Source organism: Morone saxatilis, unplaced genomic scaffold (assembly GCF_004916995.1).
Source record: "Morone saxatilis isolate NCDOM2014 unplaced genomic scaffold, NCSU_SB_2.0 Contig18, whole genome shotgun sequence".
NCBI lineage: Eukaryota > Metazoa > Chordata > Actinopteri > Moronidae > Morone > Morone saxatilis.
Genome location: NW_023339740.1, coordinates 5274464 through 5295364, shown reverse-complemented (window position 1 = coordinate 5295364; position 20901 = coordinate 5274464). Strand labels below are relative to the sequence as shown.

The 20901-nt window shown below is 43.5% G+C and overlaps 1 protein-coding gene across 1 annotated transcript in view; it reads right to left on the bottom strand.

Annotated features, from left to right (window-relative positions):
- Positions 1 to 1777: 1777 nt before the first annotated feature.
- The window catches only part of shq1 (SHQ1, H/ACA ribonucleoprotein assembly factor), a 29213-nt gene continuing 10089 nt past the window's right edge, over positions 1778 to 20901 (bottom strand). Inside the window, exons 9-12 of the mRNA XM_035662703.1 lie at positions 20794 to 20847; positions 15993 to 16116; positions 10813 to 10933; positions 1778 to 2679 (exon numbers count right to left, since the gene is read on the bottom strand). Coding sequence (XP_035518596.1) covers positions 2058 to 2679; positions 10813 to 10933; positions 15993 to 16116; positions 20794 to 20847 — 921 coding nt within the window. The 3' untranslated portion in view covers positions 1778 to 2057. The remainder of the gene's footprint in view (positions 2680 to 10812; positions 10934 to 15992; positions 16117 to 20793; positions 20848 to 20901) is intronic.

The following is a 20901-nucleotide window of genomic DNA, read 5'->3' as shown; positions in this document are numbered from 1 at the left end:
CCTACGCATATCCATTGCAAATATATCACAAGCCATAGTAGACTTCCTTATCAGAGGTGTGCTGTTGCTAATGGGCTAATTACCACGGTGGCCCACAGGAGTCCTGAACACATTACTCCATTTCCTTAGACCCTTGAGGGTCAAAGGGCGCACACGTTACACGAGTAAGGGTCTGATTTATCAAATCGGAGTCAAAATAGAGCATAGACATCACATTAATTACTGCCTTGTATAATTTATCAGTGGCCTTCATTAAACCGGGCTCTTGAAAAATGTCAGTCGGGGAGGGGTATTAATTGCAGAAGAACCTACTGAAGTGTCGAGCTTGGCCACGGATCCCCCGGTCAGGCTCAGAGACGGCTGCACTAATGGGGGAATATGGAGGCCACTTTAAAATGAAAAACGGCAACAGAGCCCAGTGTCACTTAATCAATGTGAAACCCCAGTGGGGAGAAGGAGCCACCGCCTGCGGGGGCCTCGCAGTCCCTGGACTCATGTCCCCAGAACAAGGAGGGTTTTAAATGGGCCGACTTTCACAGCGCAACTCATCTCAGTCACAGCAATGATGGCGCTCGCTCCCAATGGGGGTGTTTCAAGGAGGTTGTCTCTTCTTGGGAGGCGCTTAACAACACCATCCATCTTGGTAACACAATAGTACAGACACCGCCTACCTAAGGAGCTATCATCACCGGTGGCTCCTGAGCTGCTTTCACTCATGCAGGATGAGATTCACCTTGAAAAAAGCCCGAGGCAACACTGTGCTGTGCTCGATCAATCTTTCCCTCAGCCAGTTATGACCCATTAGGATCACAAAACCCGAGAAATTCTGCTAATTTGGGTCATTTCTATATCTCATCTTTCTCCCTCAATTACAGTAATCAACACGAGTCCACTCAGGGGACACAAGTTAAAATGTATTTTATTGCAGGGTAGGTGGATATCGTTGCCCCCGTTGTATGTGTATCTCCACGCCTGAGCTGGCCAGTGTCAGTTTGTCTCTGCTGGCCCTCCTGCTCCTCTATCTCGCTGCTGCCTTGGGCCCTGGGGTGCTCTTATCTCTCAAACAAACGGCTCCTGCGCCGCTGCCTCGCTCGCAGCCCTCATCTATCTGCCTGACATGTGCTTCCTTGTTTGTTTTCTCTCGCCTGCTAGACGCGGCCGATGATATTGAGCTGTGTTGACGGCGCTCTTCCATTCATGCCAGATGAATCAATCACTCCTGTGTGCTCCGCAGCCCTGTTTAGTGCCGGCAGAGTCTTTTCCACTTCAATCAATGCTGGGGCTTTAGGAAGGGGTTAGTGCTTTTCCTACTATTTATTAGGAAAAGAATAGCTCTCTAAAAGTAGCTCTGCCAGGCACTTTGGGCTGAGTGATGTACGACAATGAACAATGATAAATGTTTGTCAGCTTCCTGGAATGGCATCCCTGTTTTGTTTATTTGAGTCCAACTTGAATCATACAGATTTCTTAATTTCTTCTTCTTAATATGGGCATGGGAATATACATGGGTACTAAAGATGTTGTACACTATTAGCAGATGTCTAAATATAGTTTTACAAACTGAATTTCTTTCAATAATAAAAAAAGAGCTGAAATAATTTCTATAAAAAATCAAACAGTTTGTTTACAGTAACAATATATTTATATAGCATGTAGGCAGCTTGAATACAGAGCAAGACTAAGAAGAAGAATAAGAAAGCAGGGCTGCCTCTAATTCTTCTTCTATCTTCTAATGAAATGAGAAAAACTAAAAGCATGCTCATTAAAAAAACATAAATACGAAATAAGGATTTTAATGAGGCTTAGCAGGTTTATACATTTACAAAATATCATTCTTTGTATGAAATGAGGTCGTTTAGAGAAGGGTTAAAGCACACAACTCATAGCTTGGTATTACAAAAAGAAGAGGCATCAAATTAAAAATAAATTAAATTATTAAAACCAAATAGTCAAACCCATTTTCTTCCATCACTTACACAGAGTTAACAGTTCAAAAAGTGTCTTTCAGGTTCCACAACATTCTCTGTCAGCAGATAAAGTCTCTCTCATCGTCATCATCATTCCTGCGTTTGGACGATGAGCAGAGGGTTTCTGCGAGGGCTCAGCTCTAACAGAGTCCCACTGCTGTTCCTCCCAGATGTTACTTCAGTTTTTGCTGCAGCTCTGCTCGGCTGGGAACAGTCCCTCTCCGCTCCGTAGCTGGAGTCTTGGGAGATTTTCAGCTCCTCTGCCACCCGCTCCCCCAGCTCCTGGATCAGCTGTCTGGAGCCTGCTGAGGCTGAGGGGAGGGTGTCCACTTTCCTCTCCTCTGAGAAGAGTGTGCTGGTGGGCTCCTGGGTGATGGGAGAGGTGGGTTGTAGCTCTAGAGGGTTGTCCTTACACATCTCTCCTCCTCCTCCTCCTCCTCCCTCGTTGGATTCGGTGCAGCCTTGCCCTTCAGCCTCAGATTCCTCGCTCTCATCAGACGAGTCGCTGCTGCTGCTGCTGCTGCTGCTGCTGCTGTCACCATGTGATATCGGAGCGCTATTGGAAGCTCCCTGCTCCTCTTCTTCTTCTTCTTCTTCTTCCTCTGCCACCATTGTGGCTGCCTCCTCTAGCTCCTCAAGTTCCAGCTCCAAGTCTTTTTTCCGCAGGGAGGCTTTTTGCAACGTCGCGCCTAAGGCTGCCATCTTCCTCGACCTGGGAAGAGAAAAGAGTGGGAAAGTTAGGAGAGCAAAAAGTTTGTCTTTCCTCAATAAACCTGGCGTACCACTACGCAAAGAGGGAGGAAAAAAATCCAACTACAACTTCATCAGTGGTACCCGAGAGAGAGAGGAACAACGACTGACTGATGGACTGGCTCTGCGTACTAAAGACATAGCCACAGGATAACCATCTACAAATCTAATACCCATTAACCATATCCCATTCTCATCTGAATGCTAAGTAGACCGCGATTTGCCAAGGCGCGGGGGGCTCAATGAAATATGGAAATATGGATGTTTAATAATGTAGGCAGATGAGCAGCGCTGATACACGCGGCTTGGGCTCCTCTCCTCCCCCACCGCTGCTCTCCCTGTGAGAGCTGATAAGAGACTGAGAGGGATTACAGAGAGGCGGACCCCTCCCTCCTCCACCTCGGTCCGCACACGCAAACACGCGCACGCTTTCGCCTCGGCATTCTGAGAGGCTAAGCAAACAGTTAGAGGCTGCGAACAGGGCAAGAGGAGAGGAAGCTGTGGCCAGTAACAGTCAGACAATGTCCGCAGAGGAAGAGACAATGAGGAAGAACCTTTCACACCACACAAGATGTGATTTTAATATTCTAAAGAATACATTTTCGCTCTCTTTTTTAATGATTTCAAGAGCTGCCAACAATTCCTGAGTATCTGACTCGATGCATGCCAGAGAGAGAAAAAGATCATTATAGTCTGATTTGAACTTTAAACTGGATATTTTACCCAACAATCCGGCTGTGGAGGGAACTAATAGAAAGAACACAGGCACATTGTGAGAATAAACCCTCTAGAATAGAAGCAGGGCAACCCTGAAAGGCCCAACAGACTGCAGTTGTGCACAAAGTCTGACTGCAATACAGTCAATAAAAGTCTGGACAGAGAGAATGGCCTCTGAGCTGCAGCCCCACAGCTGAATGTCTCCAAAGATTAAGATTAAGAGAATGCCCTCATAAAGCACTACATTAAACAATGTTCCTGTCCGTAGCTTCAGTTTTATAGTTGTGTCGCCACAGAAGACACAACAGACTCCTTAAAGAGAGAGAAGGTGTTTTATTGCTGATGAATGTCCTCCTACAAGGCCCCATTTGTGTAAAGCCATCAGATTGTTGGGAGGCCCCCGCCTGCACATTATTCACGCTGGGAATGCCTGCCATGCTGCCAAAACCTTAAGTGGTTGCTATTCGTCCCCCGGTGCCGTTAGGGCGTGTGTGCCGCCCCCATTGCCATGGTGATTACAAGGTGACCTCTGCGGGTCACTGCGATTCAGACGTTGTCCATTCAGGGTGGGATAAAGTGTGCGAGCTGTGCTGGGGTGTGTGTGAAGGGACTACTCTTCCGCTGCCATTCACATTTTCACACTCGGCTCCCGGTGCCCTCTTTGGCCCAATTAACCCACTGCTGAGCACCACGATGGCTCCTCATTACCGTGCAGTCCTAATGAGCTCCCGATTCTGGAGAGTAGCGTGTTTATGGAAGCAGCGTGTAGAGGCTGTGGATTCATTTTAGAGCTAGGGGAGGGACCGTGTAAAGAGATCTTATGGTGCGCTGTATCATATGAACGCACATCCTCCTCTGTACACTGAGAAACAGAGAGGAATAAACTGACTGGGGGTGAGGGGGGGGAAGGAGGGAGGTGTGCAGAGACAGACTGGTCTTTCTTACAGGCACCTTAGTCCAAAAATGTTTTTGGCAGTTTTCTCTGTCGTAACGTGGCAGAATTTGAAAACAGCAGCCAAAGTCGATTTTCCTCCTAAGATGCTTTGGCAGGTTGCCAGCTCAGAATGTAGAAAAATTCTTCAAAATCTTCCCCTGTGGTTTCGGTCATGGAGCTGTGAGGGCCGCTGAAATGCACGACTTTCTCAAGCTAAGAAAAAATCTTTAAATCCTATCAAATGTACCCAGCTGTTCTAGGAAATTATTTAGCATTCTTCAAACTATGGAAATACATACTTTTGACCTTTGTTGAAAGCCATCTTCAGCAGGAACCAAGGGGCTTGAGGCCACAGACAGGGAAGTCTGAAAGTACTGAGAGAAGGACTAATTGTCTGGATATGTTGACGCTAATAAAAATATAGAATAATGCCAGACTTATTCTTTAACTAGACTACGAGTCTACAGCCACACTAGCAGCTCTGTGAGGGTTCAAATGGGGCCACGCTGGTGGTGCAGTGAGGGTGCCAACGCAGAGGACTCCAGCAAACTTTTGCTGCAACGCAATTGACGTCATCCAGCAAGGCGCCATCTTTTGCAAGTGTACGTTTGTGGTGGATTACTTTACATAACCTATTTCTACTGCTTTCCTCACAATCAGCACAAAAGACGATAAAATAATTGCTGCCATGGTAACTTTCCAGTTGTATAAACCGCTGTGCAGCATTTTGGCTTCAAATTCATCTATTATAATAATATAACAGGACTATTTCATGTCTCATTGGTATTTGAAACAAGGATTTTAAAGACCTTTTGACCATTGTTAATGAAATTTAAGACTTATTTTATGCCCATATTGGCAAAAAAGAATGAAGGATATGGAGGAAAATTGGTATTAGGTCCATGTTGGTTGGGATAGGAATGCCATTAGTTTAGCAGGTATTTGATCATAAAACAAACTACATGACAAATTAAAATATGACCCAATGACCTAAATGGACAGTGAACAGATGCAGGATCAAAAAAGTTATTGCAATCCATCCCGAGGGAAGCATGAAATTTTCATGGCAAGCCATCCCAAAGGCATTTCACTCAAAACCTCAAATGTCAACTTCCTGGTGGCACTCCAGGAAACAGACACCGTGGATATCTGCACCGAATTTGGTTGACCGCCCGACTAACGCTGCTATCGCTCAATCATGGAAATTAGTCTGCTTAATGTCTGTGTATAGGAAGCTGATTTTCCTGTTTATACAGTAGCACACGAATGCATCATGCTGGCAGAGCTTCCAAATCAATCTGTGTGCTACAAACTAAAGATGAGTACTGGACACACTGTCTCATGTGAGGAAAGCTTATAATCTCCATACGCAATCATGTCAACACACAGGTTGTCTAAAGAGGTGAAAAACACTGAGTTCTTTTGTGTCTCCATGTATGAGAATTGATAAAGACAGGCACAACATGAGCTAAGATCCCCAAATCCTGCACAACCTTCTTAACAATGACAAATAACGTTTTCCCACAGTGACTACAGGATATCTAGACATTAATCTAACCTCGACTGATGATGATGAGTGTGTGCAGGCTGTATGGAGCCTGTTTAGGTCCCAGGCTCTATAAAAACCCATGTGAGAGCTTCCTGTAGAGAGGCTGGGGCAGAAAAGCCTCCTGCAGCACAGCCACTTCAAAGACTGCCCCGTATTCTCTTTCCCCCGTGGGAAGTCATTATTGAGTTAGCATTGGGGAGACGCGCTTGTTTTCTCTCCCCTCCCTTGCTCTGTGGTGGGAGAAGCTCGGCCTGCGGTGAATACAAAGGCTCAGTCCAGGAGGGGGAGGGATAATGTTGTACACAATCCAGTCATTACTACACCGCTGTTGTGGCCTTCATTAAACTGAGGAGGGGGTGGCTTTTTCAAGGTTGGAACTTCTGCAGAGACAAAGACGCCTCCATCTGCCAAAGTCTTTGGATGAGAATGGGAAGAGAGAGTGTATGTGTGTGGGTGTGTGTATGTGTGGCGTCGGAGTCTGTGAAAAGAGCCGAGCTAAATTACAATCTGACATTTCTTTCATCAGGCCCGTGTTCGTTGAAAGGGCAACTCATTCAGCATGTCTGTGCTCTTCAAAACATCTCAGATAAAGCTTGTCTTCAGATGCATAAATCTGTGTAATATGAGCACCAGATTTCCTCAGTGTACCTCGCAAAATGCATCATTCACTAGCTGAGGGGGATAAAAGCTGAGACACTGGGAGATGTGATCCGTCAGTGTGACTGAATACTGGAACGGTCCGAGGCACTGGATGCCACTTTGATTCTAGAAATGAGAAACGAGTTCAGACTTATAGCTGCCTATGAAAGACATGTTGGACTGCACAAACACTGATATAAATATATCTGTTGACTGTCAGGTAAGACATTTTGATGTCATTGTCACTTTGACAGATATCCCCCAGTTTTACACACTGTGGATCAGAAAACCTGGCCAGCTACTCAAATTGTTAGCCACTGCCTCTGTAAATGTCAACTGGGTTTTGCTGACTTCCTGACTCTACGTACTTGTACAAGCGCACAGTTTTTTAGCTTTGCTAGTGGTGATGACAATCTCACATGAACAGCCCACCACTTTGGTCCAATATCTTAACAACTATTGGATGGATAGGATGTATTGTTGGGATCTTTACAACAAACTATCTTAAGTTCTTTACTACTTTTACACATTTTGATTGATGTAATCCCTGAGAAATTGTATTAATAGTTATTCAGTCTGTCTGCGTTGTATTCAACTGTTAATATATCTGTTATTTATATCTCGGAAAGCAGCAGAAATGACGAGGAATTAATGAATTAGCATCCGTTTGGATGCACAGCCCTTTGAGGCTGACAAGACAGAAAAAAATCCCTACGCTATAATCGATTGTAATAACTAGAGTGGGCACTCCAAACACGGATAGAGGAAATTATGCAAAGTCTGTGTTTAAGATGAGCCTGTGTACTCAAGACAAAACGCTGGAGTGGCCACCTGCTGGGAGGAAATCTGTACTACTTATCCCTGTTAGCTGGGAGACATTTGTGTCTTTGTTCTCCCCAGCGGGGCCTCTAGGATCTCCTTCAGTGCTGAGGCTAACATCAGATAGAGCAGCTCCATTATCTGTTTCAAAGGCTTCAGGACGGGCGTTTGACAGTTGCGTGACGCTGCCTGGTGGTCCTTCCCAGCAAACATCTGGTTGTAACATCAGCTGTGTGGTTGAGGGGGGACACCAGGAAGCTGCCAGGCTCGGCTACCAGACAATCCTCTTTTTCTTCCACGCAAGGAGCGTCAAACTACAGAAACATCCTGCAACACCTAATTTTAATTCTCCGGGAAAAGCCCCTGAGTTCAAGTAAAATGAAAACACCTATCACATTAAGTAGCCGATGGGAAAATCTGGATAATAAGAGCTTTGTGCTTTATAATCACAAAGAGAGGTGTACTGAGGTGAACTGACCAGCCATGCTCTACGGGGGGGATGGGTATTAACACCACGCCACCATGCCCAAGTGCACTTCCAGGGCGTTTGACTGCAGGTCTTAGCTGACACGCTGACCCCCATGCTTGACCTCGCTGCCCTGAGACGTTCCCAGTTGTTTGAGCTGCAGATGCTTTTCCCTGCGGGGGAGCTGCTGTCAGAGATGCCGACTCTCCCTAACGACCACTGTCATGCACACAATGCCGAGGACGAATGGGACGAGGGAGGAAGAGAGTATGTAAAAGGGACGGTCTCAGAAAGAAGTCTAGAACTTCATTTTTGACAGTTTGCTCTGTAATTTTCATGCAGTGCGGCACACTTTATTTCTTTGAGTGAAAACAACACCCTGCTCACTTCACACTTCCCTTTTACAATTGAGTCGGTCCATTCAGTTGTTATGGTGCGAGGCTTGGCTTGGCTTGTCCCAAAACCATTTCTTGTCAATTTTCCAGTCTCTGGATCAATGTGTGATTGTACAATTCACACATCTTATAGACAAGTCACAAATTCACTCCACAAAAGTAAAAAAAACACGCACAAGCAATTTTTTCCTTTCCACTAATGACTTCATATGGAAACATGAATCTCACCTCACTCCCCTCCTCTCAGACGAACCCTGGAGCACATCACTAGTACGCTGCCATGTTTTTTTTTCCTGCTGGAATCTAATTGACCCAATTAATAAGGGTGGGTGGGTGGTTGGTTGCACGTGAGCCAGCGCTGGAAGAGGAAGTTGTAGCCCTTCTGATTTAACTGAGGCAATGTAACACAACACCAGGCTTATAGGCTTTGTCTGTGCTGGCTGCCGTGAATCTACGTTGGCCTCTCTCCAAGCTTTTTGATAAAGGGAAAGACGACAAAGAGAGAGAAAAGTGAGGCGACTCGCTTTTTCTCTGCAGTCCAGCAGCTCTGCAGGGGCTTTGGCATCTGAGGACCTTCAAAAGCATACCCTGAAACTAATGGACTGGAGAGGTTGCTGCTCCATTTGGAATAATACTCTGGGCTAACAATTGGAGATAATTAGGATTGGATGGGTGTGTGAGGCTTTAAACACAAAAGAAGTGTGCATTAAATTCTGGGATGGTGACCACGGCGGCGAAAAAATAAAGTTCCACATCACTTAGACAATGTGTATTTATTTTGAGGTTACACTTTAGATTTCAATGTGCACGTTTTTGCCCTGACTGTGTGTGTGAGAGTAAAGGGGAGCGCCTGCCCTGTCGCTTAAATCACAGTGAAGTCTTTACGAGGTAGTAAATTTGAGACTGATGTCTCGGCAGTCAGATGAACTTTAGGAGCAGAAATGCACGTGGGACAGCGAAGAGATTAAATAAATCAACCCTCCAGCCAGCAAACATCCATTAATCTGTGTGTCCATCATGCGCAGCTGATCGCGTCTGCCTCGTCGACTGGGAGAAGTGACAAGATACAGGGACAGCACCAGGGGGTATAGATTACATCTCATCTTACCGCTCGGCTCCCAGAGACGACTCACTTAGCGAAGGATGACAAACCCCGCACGGGGGAGTATCTCGCACTGAAGAAAACAATGCCTACACGATCTGTCATCAAACCTGTCAGACAACACAAAAGGGCTGCCACAACAGACGGCATGTATGATAACGAGGGCTGGTCTGTGGAAACTGCAGGACTAGAATTCCCTGTGTTGCTTTGCATTTGGACTGTAAGCTCCTTTTAACATTACACTCCTACTGGTTGTGGTAGGAGGAAATAGAAGTGGTTTTACTACTCCGAATGTCTTTTTTACAACATGGCAACTTACACGAGAAGCTAAAACAACTGTAAACTTGATTTTTTTATTGACAGAAAAAAAGCAAACAGAAAAAGGAAACAACTCAATCGCAGGTCAGTCCTACGAGAGCAAGGACTAATCCATTAAATGATCGATGCAGGACGTAGTAAGAGTCAGCATGTTAGGTCAAGCTGACATTTAGTTCCAATGTACAGCGGAGGAAAAGAGAGGAGGAGTAGGGAGTGCGAGGGAGGCACTGCTCTGGTGCTTCTCAGCTGAGACAAGACTGATTGAGTTTTTCAGTGAGTTGACAGAGCTGCAGGAGCCCTATGTGCTTACAGAGTAAGATAGAAAGCCTTTAAAAGTGTGTCTTCTCTCTGGTCTCTTAGAAAAAGAGATCCCACCAACCTCAACAGAGCTATTGATTTTCACACCCATTAAGATCACCAGCGTCCATAGCATTTTTAAGAGCAGAATTCAAGACTTCTGCTGGAAAAATGTAGAAGTGAGAATGTATGTGGGGGTGTGGATGTGCATGGGGAGGGGGAGGGGGGGCGCTAAATCTCTGCAGACCTTTTATCGTGTCTGCATCTGGGCGCCGAGCCTACAACATCAGGCACACATTTTTCAACTGGGCTTTTTCCAGACGAGCACACCACTTGGCTGAACTCTGGCCAAGAGTAAAACAGAGCTCATTACTGAGTAATGTGCTCGCAGGCTCACATTTGAAATGTGTAAGTAATTGCAAAATATGTACGAGGAGGAGGAGAGACCCATCAAACATATATCATTTGGAGAAAAGGTGCAGGTTTTGCATGATTGGCTTGTGCTGCTAAAGTGGAGGGCTACACCCACAGAAGATATGAGGAGCCTCAGCACACACGTGTGCGCTCTTAAAAAGTGTCATGCAGAGTGAATCCGCCGAGTGCAGCTGGCTCTTTTAAGACTCACTGATGGTACTTTTGACACAGGATAATGGAGACGAGGGAGATTGCGTCTCTCGCTGGCTTGGTCATTCAACTGGCCCTGCTGTGACAAATGACTCGTCCAATCCTCTCCTCTAAAGCACTGATGCATCACAGGGGCTTGAGTGGCACTTCCCTTGGATCTAAAGGTAATTCTCTGAAGATGAAGGTCTCTGAGGCGTGTGTGCATGGGTTTATGAGTGTGTGTTGGTGAACTTACTTTACTCTCTGGATCCAGATGCAGTAATCTGTGATGTACAGATCGTTCAGTATGTAGGCCGGGTCGTTCTCTCTGAAGACTTTGTGAATATCCAGCAGGCATTTGAGGACGCAGGCTTTCCCTGGGCACACGAACAGACCGTGGCAGGCAAATGGAAAAACAGTGTTATATTCGCGCTCAGTATTAAGGATGACAATGCACTCCAGCTGCTGGCAGACACAGCATGCATCTAAAGGCTTGCAGTCATTGTTCCATACATAAAAGCCAAGGTACAGGATCAGAGGAAAATCCCAGCGAGCTGCAGAGTAATTTGATCCATACGGTTTAAGAAGAGTTCCTGGTTAAGAAGTGGTTCAACTGAGACAAAAGAGTCAAAGAAGAGAACTCTATTTTTGGCATTCATTCTGTCAATTTAATGGTGGCTCTGCTCAGACTTTCTGTCAGAAATGTGTTTGCCTTGATCTGTCAAAAAATAGCAATGAATGTTTTTGATGATTTCCCACTTGACAGCTATTCAAGTCTGCCCATTCAGCTATTGTGCATCATCATTATAGTCCTAATCTGAATTAATTTTGCTTTCGATCTGACAAACCTGAAGCCCTGACATCAATGATTCAATCCAGCAAGGTAATAAACTAGAGTGTTTTTTCCAAAACTGGTCACTTAACTACACAGCTTGAAGCTATAAAACGCTCAAGAAAATCATTTTCTATAAACCCTGTCCGGTCTTAAATGGAGAGTATCAAGCTGTCAAAGCTTTCTAGGCTAGTAGTCTGTTTTTTGTGAATAACACTGCTTTAATTTTGCCACTCTAGTGTGAACACACTACAGACTCAAAATCTGCTTAGAATACGTATGTGGTCTGAAATATGGACAGAGCTACTGGTGGAGCCTGCTGTTTGAATTAGCCATTGCAAAACTTTGGAAATGGCCCAGCTATACAAATGTTATACTACTGGGCTTAAGCTTGATTGGGACTCGTGACTTTGACTAGCACTAATTACTCGTGGTGCTGTTAACGCCAATAATTACAGTCTAAAAAACAAAAACAGCTTGAGCTTGTTCCCCAACCCTCAGGCTGAATGCAAATGTCTTCTGCCAATGAAGATGTATTTGTGTGGTTTATGAAACTCCATTGTTTTTGCTCTGAGCACCACAAACCAAATTCAATTCACCTCGATGGAATTGGGGCAGAGGCAGCAGAAATCGAGATGAATATCTCAAAACCTTGGCACATAAAACCGCAACTCTCTGCATAGTTAGATCCCACATACATGCTAGTGAGGAAATATGTGCTCTTTGGGGACTGGGGCGAACTGATGCCTTAACAACTTAAACGCACAGTGCAGATTATAGTTTTGTTTACACCCACCAAAAGTATACAACACTACATAGTTTTAATGCATATATACATGTACTTGTCTTTTCACTAATCTTTATTCCATTTCAACTTTGTCTCAAGTTAATGTGGATTTTGTGTGTGCAGGATTCCCTGTGCTATCTGTCAGCATGTGATGCAGTATGCAATTAATTACAATTAAGATTTGAGCTTAATCATAATTTAAACAAATCATCTGCCACCCAAAGTATGTAAACTATCAAAAATGTTTATCTATTAAATAGTGGGGGCTTTTTGTTACGGTGCATATGACATGGTTTATGGTTGACACCCGCACTTTGGAAATACGTTTTGAGATCACTTTAGCGAGCATGCTGCAGCTTTCAGCACCACAAATGCATCAGCTGAATCGCCATTTGTTATTCTGACAAATTACGTTTCCCTGAAGTATACAACAAGCCAAACTGCCACAGCATTTCTCCTTCCAATCAGGCATATAAATAGCCTTATGATGTGGCCAACAATCCACTGAGGGCAAGAGAAAATGCTCCTCTTCACCTCTGCGGAGCTGGTTGGCATTGTCCAGAGACATTCCAACCCAATCAAAATAAACAGCGCACTCGCAGTGGGGAAAACCTTAAACAAACATTTGGTTCTCATTTAAGCATGGGATCGTATGCAGGGAACTCTGCCCTCAAATTCAGAACTTGGATCATGTAAGGCAAAAATATACTGGCTTCCAAGATCTGGCTTCTTTTTCACAAGGAAGATTTATGAGTGGTTTGTAGAAAATCAGAGGAAAGGTTTCTCCCTGCACCAGCTGAACGCTGATATTCTTAGTGAGACGTGAGCAAGGTGTATTAATTAGGCAAGTGAAGGTCCAATGAGTGAAGAAGAATCCAAATTCTTTCATGGCTGCTGAATGAGCAGGCTTGCATAGATGTAGTGGTGGGTGTGAAGGGGACCAAAAACAAAGCCTGCTGTGTCTAGACAAAAATGTAGAGATTCCAAAAACAGCAGAGGCAGCAAAGTGAAAATGACAATTTTTTCTCTCTATTCCTTGCTTTATTCCAACACATTTGTATAGGTATAATCATATTTGTGGTTTAAGAATTCATAATATAATCAAAAATGATACTGACAGTATGTATATAGTATACAGTATAACATTAAAGATCATCCAACTTGGAATTTGTATCACATTACGATTTCATTTTGAGATGTCTGCATTTCCATATGAACTGAGAGATTATTTTATGTAAATGTTCCCAGTACTTTGTTGGAAGAGACAAAGATAAGATGGAACTGTAAAAATCTTTTCTAGGTAGAACATTAATTTTAATGATTGGAATCCTGCCTCTGCTACCCACATCAGTTTGAACAGCATTCGTTATTTGAGCAGAATTCTTTCTCACAGTGTTTTCTAAAAAGGAATATATATTTAAAATGAGAAATGACTGGAATATTGTGGTATATACCAGCATCACACAGATTCTGTCCAGTTGAGTTTGTAACTTAAAAGGAAGTTACACTTTTTCAAAATCTCCCGAATAATAGGACTGCTGCACCTCGGACAAAAATAAAAGTACATCATCTGCAAAAAGACAAATGTGATGATGCAGACTATATTCTTATTGGTTTAATGACTAAAGACTGCCTTACTGCCTGGGTTGAGGTTTTCATTGATAAAATAAGTAATATAAGGAATAGGGGATCTCCCTTACTTGTACTTTCCAGACATGTGAGAGCTAAAGGTTTTTGATTCAGGTGAGTAATATATTCTCCCCTCTCGCTTTTCAGCTTCTGAGAGCAAGAACAGAGGTAGCTTTCAGAAGTCAGAAAAAGCAGCAGGAAGAGTTCTGTGTTTGTCTGATTTTACCACTGATGACAATGTGCTTGAAAGGTGGGAGAGGCACATCTTCATCCAGTGTCTGGTCTAATGTGAAGCATTTTAGAACACGTAGTTAAAATAAATGGACATATTGTAGCATATATTATCAGAATCTCCTTTTATACTTTGCCTCTCCAGGTTTTCTGCAGGGTTCAACAGGTTCAATTTAAGACATTTTAAGACTTTTTCTCGTGCATTATGAATCCAATTTAAGATATATTTTATGTTCATATGACAGCATGATCAACACAAATATTTCTCAGAAACACATTTAAAAGCGAATTGAAAAATGTAACATGTAAACACGTACTTCATTAATCCAACCAATTTGTAAGACCTGTCAAAATTATAGTTGAAATATTTTAAGACATTTTAAGGGCTAAAATTACGAATTTAAGACTTTTTAAGACCCTACAGTCACCCTGCTCTCGTTCAGTCTTTTCCTTTTTTTCCTCTGTCACACATACACACACAATCCATGCATCACATCCAATAAAACACCATCACTACCCTGAATCTAAAGTGTTCACACCCTGCCCTGGTTGTAAAATACTCTAAGTTCATTTGCAATAACTAGGTCAGAGTGCTTGACTCCCATAGATTAAATTCCCAAACTTTCCCTGCCCTCGCACTCAGATTTCCTGAAGAAATGCCATGACCAGCCTAAAATGTGCCTGAATGAATGACAGCAGAGGGAAGCATGCTGGATGGATCTGTAACAGAGGACCACATCTGACATTTCTTGTCTTGTCCTGTCAGTCCAATCGTGACAGCGGCAAGACCCAGAGGTCCTCCTCCACACTTCCTGACTCCAGGCCCCCCTCTGCTCTTCTGTACCTGCCCAGTAGCTCTTAGTTACAGCCACTTAGGAGGCAGGTGGAGGAGCTCCTTGAGAATACTCGCCATGCTGCCAGAGGGCTGTTCAAATATTTACCCCCGGATAACATTTCCTCCGAGACCCTAACCTGTGCGCTGCCATTAATGGGTTTGTTTTGCTAATACCTATGAATGTTTGCTTTCACAGCCACTTAAATGAAGTGCCTCAAACATGGAGCGTGCATTTCCATTTGCTTTATCCTGACAAATTAATTAGTGTGTAAAGTAATGCCGAGAGGAAACACACCCTCAGACACACGCCAGGCCAAATTACTGCAGTGTTACAGTTCATTAAGGAAAAGCCTTATTACTCATACTTCCCTAATGCTTGCAAATAATGAAGGTTATGAGTCGTGAACATTATAAAAAATAATAGTGAAATAATTAGCCTTTCTCCTTAATAAACTGACAGCATACATAAACATATCAGTTGGCTGTTTTTGGACAAAGAAGAGCCAAATTATGATGTTGTATGAGCTGTCATAAGCACTGAAACTATTTCCAGGCTCCAGATGAACATGAGAAACTTTATTATGGCAGAAAAAGGGTTTCGGAGGAAAGAGAAAGAAGGTGAGAGAAAGGAGCGGCTCCAACTTCTGTTTCCCTGGCTTTCCTGATCAACTCATTTTCCTACTTAATGAGGCGCAGAAATGCTAATCTGGAGCTTAAAAGGCCTTTAATTTGCTGTCATTTACCACCGTTAAAATCATCACAAGCTGGATAATCGTAGCCCTCACACATCCTGCATGTGTTTACACTGCAGAGTTTCATCTGTCTGCGGGGGCTTTTGATTTAAAGATTACTCTGAGCTTTGAGATATGAAAGTCAACAGTCCGTTTTCAGCTAATCCGCATTTCGCTCCCTGAGGAGGTGGGAGTCGGGCCACTCTTGCTTAGCTGGTGGAATTTGACTTTCAAACACAACGTCGCAGTGTGCTCATGAACCACTTTCTCCAAACTCTGGGTCTGTCCGGCAGCCTACCATGAAAGAATGCTGGTTGTCTTTTTATTAGCAGCTTAATCTCAACAATGTGTGTGTGCGGGGTTGGTGTTGTAGCGCTTCTAGGAGACTCACCTGACTGCAAAATCTTAGCTGTGTCACGAACAGCCGCAGAGACCATGGCAAAGTGTCTGTAGAGGGGGTAGCACAAAACCCTCCGTCCAAATGACACCAGAACGTCTTGCACAGAGCTGTACGTCTGAAAAACACGAGAACGGACAACTCAGAAAGCTATCCAACACAAAAAATGTTTTTATTCAATAAGAGAAGGAAAGGGAAACTGACACAAGAGCTGCAACAATTAGCTGATCAGTCTGTTGTCAACTATTTAATTAATCGCCAACTACTTTGATAATTGTTGAGTGATTAAACATTTTGAGTTTGTGTGTGAGGTGTATGGTTTCTTTACTCCTCTATGGTTTGTGGACAAAAGAAGACCGTTGAGGTTTCACCTTAGGCGAAACAGTAATTGACATTGTTCACAATTTTTTGATATTTTGGACCAAATTAACCGATAATGAAAATAACTGCAGCCATAAAAGGCTTGGTTCAGCCACATATTTCCACACAGGAATGATTCTTCCCCGTTTTCCTTAGGTTGAAGACTGGCCCCCATTGGTGTGCATTGCAGTTGCTGGTTCGCTAATTACTCCTAACAACTCCTCATTTATAGAGCTGGCAAAACAGGGGCTCACAACTCTTAAACACCTCTGCAACCCTGGCCTGTTAATTGCTGCTTCTCTTTAATCACAGCCTTCGCTCTCAGATTTTCTCTGCACTAATGGACACACAGCCTGGAGACAGAAACAGAGATTTTTATCCCGCGTTTTCTTTCTTTTCTTTTCTTTGTGGCTTGTTAAGGATGTGTTGCGAGCTTGGAAGTGCGTGTCATCAGGGATCATGCTCTCCCTTGGGCTTGTTTAGCAGGAGTGTAAATAAGGTCTGCTGCTGCGGAGGGGGGGACTCACAGTCACACCAGCGCAGTCGACTGAGGACAAGTAAACATGCAGCAGATGGAAGGAGGAGGGGGAGAGGGGATGGCGGTGGGATAAGGTGGTAGGGGGAAGGAGAATGTTAGGCAGAAGCGAGGCGAGACCGCGAGACAGCGAGAACATAAAAGAGAGATAGCGGAGAGGGAGAATGGAGTGAGGGAGCAGAGCTGATTTCAGCTGTGACACACAGACAGACAGGCAGTCAAAGACAGAGAAGAATCTATTGTAGAGCACAAGGTGAAGGGAAGAGGAGGAGGAGGAGGACGAGGAGGACGAGGAGGAGGGGTAGACAGGCATTGAGCGAGTTGGCCTGTCAATAGGAGCTGACAGCTCTGCTGACTGACTGACGAGCAGTAAAGGGATGCCAGGCAGGTGAAGACTGTTCCTTACTCCACTGTCACCACAACAGGAAACAGTACTACCTCTCAAACTGTGGCCACGGTGTAGGAAACCAAACTCCTCCAAGCAGCCTCTTCGGCTTGTTTATAATTAGCAACCAAAAGCGTCTCTGGTGATTTGATCAGTGGCGACCATGTGTGCCTGACACGTAATGAGGACACTCTGGGATGCTATCACTCAACAAATACTTGTAGGTGCTCTGGGACACACTAGTGTGAGCTCAAATGTGTCCCTAACATTAATGAAGGATCGTCTATTGAATAGCCTCATCTGTGTCAGCAGATGTATGTGTTCGTGCACAACTGTTGTCACTGAAAGCATGAAAGAACTGCCGATGACAACCATCTTGAGCACCAACAATAACAGAATAAAGTACAGCAGAGGTCCATATTGAGCACCACGCCTGGGTTGTCAGTCAGTTGAGATTTAAGCATGATTGACAGTACTTGTTGGCCGATGTGCACCTACTCACAAATGTGACAGACAATGTGACGGAAAATATCTGCTTCTTTGGTAAAAAAGACGAAGGTACATTTTGAGTTAGACCTTAAGTGTGACTCTTAAGGTGCATTTTGGCAAGAAACATTTCAATCAATTAATTCAACATTTTGTTACGTGCTAATGGCAAATGGAAGCTAAGCATCAGTGTTGAGAAAAATGAAAACACAATCACAGTCAGTCACACTTTTCATTTTGAGGTCAACTGATTCCTAAAAAAACAAAGTAAAATAATTCAAACTGATGGCCATACCATGAACCTGTATGACTGAATCATCCAAGAGCTCTGTGTTTCTATGATCAGTAAAATTGAGGCAATTGTTTAAAGAAAAAAATAAAATGGAAATACAGAATGAGAAAAACTACAAGAACTGTGATTGGCTGCTTGTGTATTTGATGCCTGCTGAGATTGATGATAATGAAGATGTTGTTAAGGAAGTTGAAGTAAGACTCAGCAGTCTTCCCCCTTTTCGTCACACAAATCTAGAAAAACCATCTCTACTGAAAACTTTCTACCTGCCACAATCTTATGTTACTCTGTATCACAGTGAGTGAATGAACATAAACATAGTGACTGTAAGGGAGCAGTCTCCTAGTCAGTAAGTCACTAAGTGAAACACAGTCACTGTGGGAATAGCAGGATGCAGCCCGATCATGTGTGGTACATCCTTCTAGTCATGCGAGGGTGCCATCAACATGTGAAATAAACATGTGCCATGGGTATCTGCGGTGGGCCTCCCATTTACCCCTTGCTTCCACTACAAATTCAGCTTTGCATGAGATGCATTCTGGGAGTGTGATCCACAGTTTATAGCAACTAGATCTACGTGTAATCTGGGTGTATGTGGATACATACAGAGCTCTGAAGTCTTATTTGCCACAATGTGGTGATTAGGGGCTACCGCTTCCTTTACCACTTCCTGCAAATGCATGGCTTGCTCTACAATCTGAGCTCTAAACTAAACCGCCTAAAGTGGAGAAACACCACAGCGATGCAGCAAGGACAGAAGAACCACACTCTTTGACAAAACTACACCTGTAAATATACTATATCTCAGAAATGTTAAGAAGCCAAATCTCCCAGTGATTATTCATTTTGTGTGTCAATATATTCTCACAGTTCAGGGCCCTGTTCCAAGAAGCCCCTTTCCAGAGTAATCTCGATCTGAACTTTGCTGAGTAAAATGTGAAACCTCCTCAAATCTAGAACAAGGGCTGACATGAAACCAACCTACTTCAGGTTTTACTCAGCAAAGTTATCTGAATTACTAAGAGAAGCTGCTTCTTGGTATGAACAGTCAAAATTGATCTGTATGTATGGTTACACTGAAGAACAAACCTGTGATTTTATCTTAAAAGATTATATCACTATTTTATACTTGTGCAGTCATCTAAAAAACAGCTAGAATTACCACCACGCAGTAAAATGCCTCTGCCAACCAGTCAAGACTCATAATATATAATGTGAAGACTGAAGAAATTTAATAAAAAGGTATAGTATAGGTATAGGTAAGTGTATTTTTATCACTATGATGACATGCATGATTCCAGTGAGAAACTTTACTACTCGCATACATAAGAATGAGACGAACGGACAAATGTATGGGATGGACGGACTTTAAAACAGCGGCGGCACAGAGGCATAAAAACAAAACTGAACACAACATCGACAACATCAGCAAACTCCTATTTCTGATGCCGTTCACGCACACCACACACACAACTGATTGTCTGGTGGCGATTGTGAGCAGACAGACCGCACACACACCCTATCATTTGCTCTTTGAATTGGGAACACCTGTTACTGCTGTTGTACAGAACCCAGGTCTAACAATTAACTCCCTGTAGTTCACACTGAAGGCCCATGTTAGTGACATGGATAGAGCGTGGACATTATTTTACAGAGTCAGTGATGGGAGTTTCTTAAAAATCAGCTCCTGTCTATAATGTGTCTTCAAATCACTGATGCAACTGTCAGCATATTTAGAGGGAAACCATGTGTGTATGTGTGAAAGACACCGATATTCACCTCTCTAATCACTATAACACATCCAGCCTACACGCCAGTCAAAACAAGTTTGTTCAATGGATGCTGAGCCGTGATCAGAGGCAACCACAAGTCTAAAGGGTTACAAGAGGATAATAAAAGAGCTGAGCTTCTGTTTCTTGTTATGACATTCTTAGTCATATTCACATTGTTATTTTAAGATTCACACTTCAGTGTTTTTATAAAGCTTGTCTGATTGTCTAAAATACAAACTGCAGAAAATAATGGCAGAATAAAGTAGACAAACTCCTAAGTCCAAAGTAGAGATATGAGCAGGGGGGAACAGAAACGGATCCACACAGTGCAGCATGAAATAAAAGGGAACTTTTTATCTAAATCAATGCAGCACAACCACAAATATCATTTTTTTATTCCACATCTTTCTTCTTCCTTGTAAAACTTGTAAAAGACACCTACATAGCCCACAATGCAACTCAACTGCGGAGTAGCTAGTGGCTAATGTAGCCTCAAGCTGCTAGCCTCAAGCAGCTAGCCTCAAGCAGAGGTGAGAAGCAGACTACAGAGGTCTGGTAATCTCACTTCTTTGTACTCCACACCTCCAGATATTTTTCATTTTCAAACTTGTAGTCTTCAGCCCCAACTGTCGCTGACTCAAGTGACATCACTCGAGGCAATTTATCAGCTTTCATACAGCTCCTTCTAGAGCCACAAAAGGCACAAAAGCGAGCCTGCTAATTCCAGCACTTCCACTGTTTAAGCAACGTAAAAGCACTGCAGGCGAAGAGTCAGTGGACATCTGATCAGGGATGGCAGATAAAAATGTGCCTCCTGGCTAGTCTTTAATTAGCGCTCTGGCACATTTAAAATAATGTTTAATTAAGTGCACTGTCCCCATTAAATAAACAAGTAAGTAAGCATGTGAGAGTAAATCATTCTCTGGAGTTCTAAATCTAATTTTGTTGTGTAATAACTGGCTCACCTCCAGCCAGCAGAGAGTCCCGCTGAGCTTTCTGATAGTCCACGGTGACTCTACCTGCGGGAAGGAAGGGGAACAATAAGAGACAGGAAATACTACAAGAATATACAG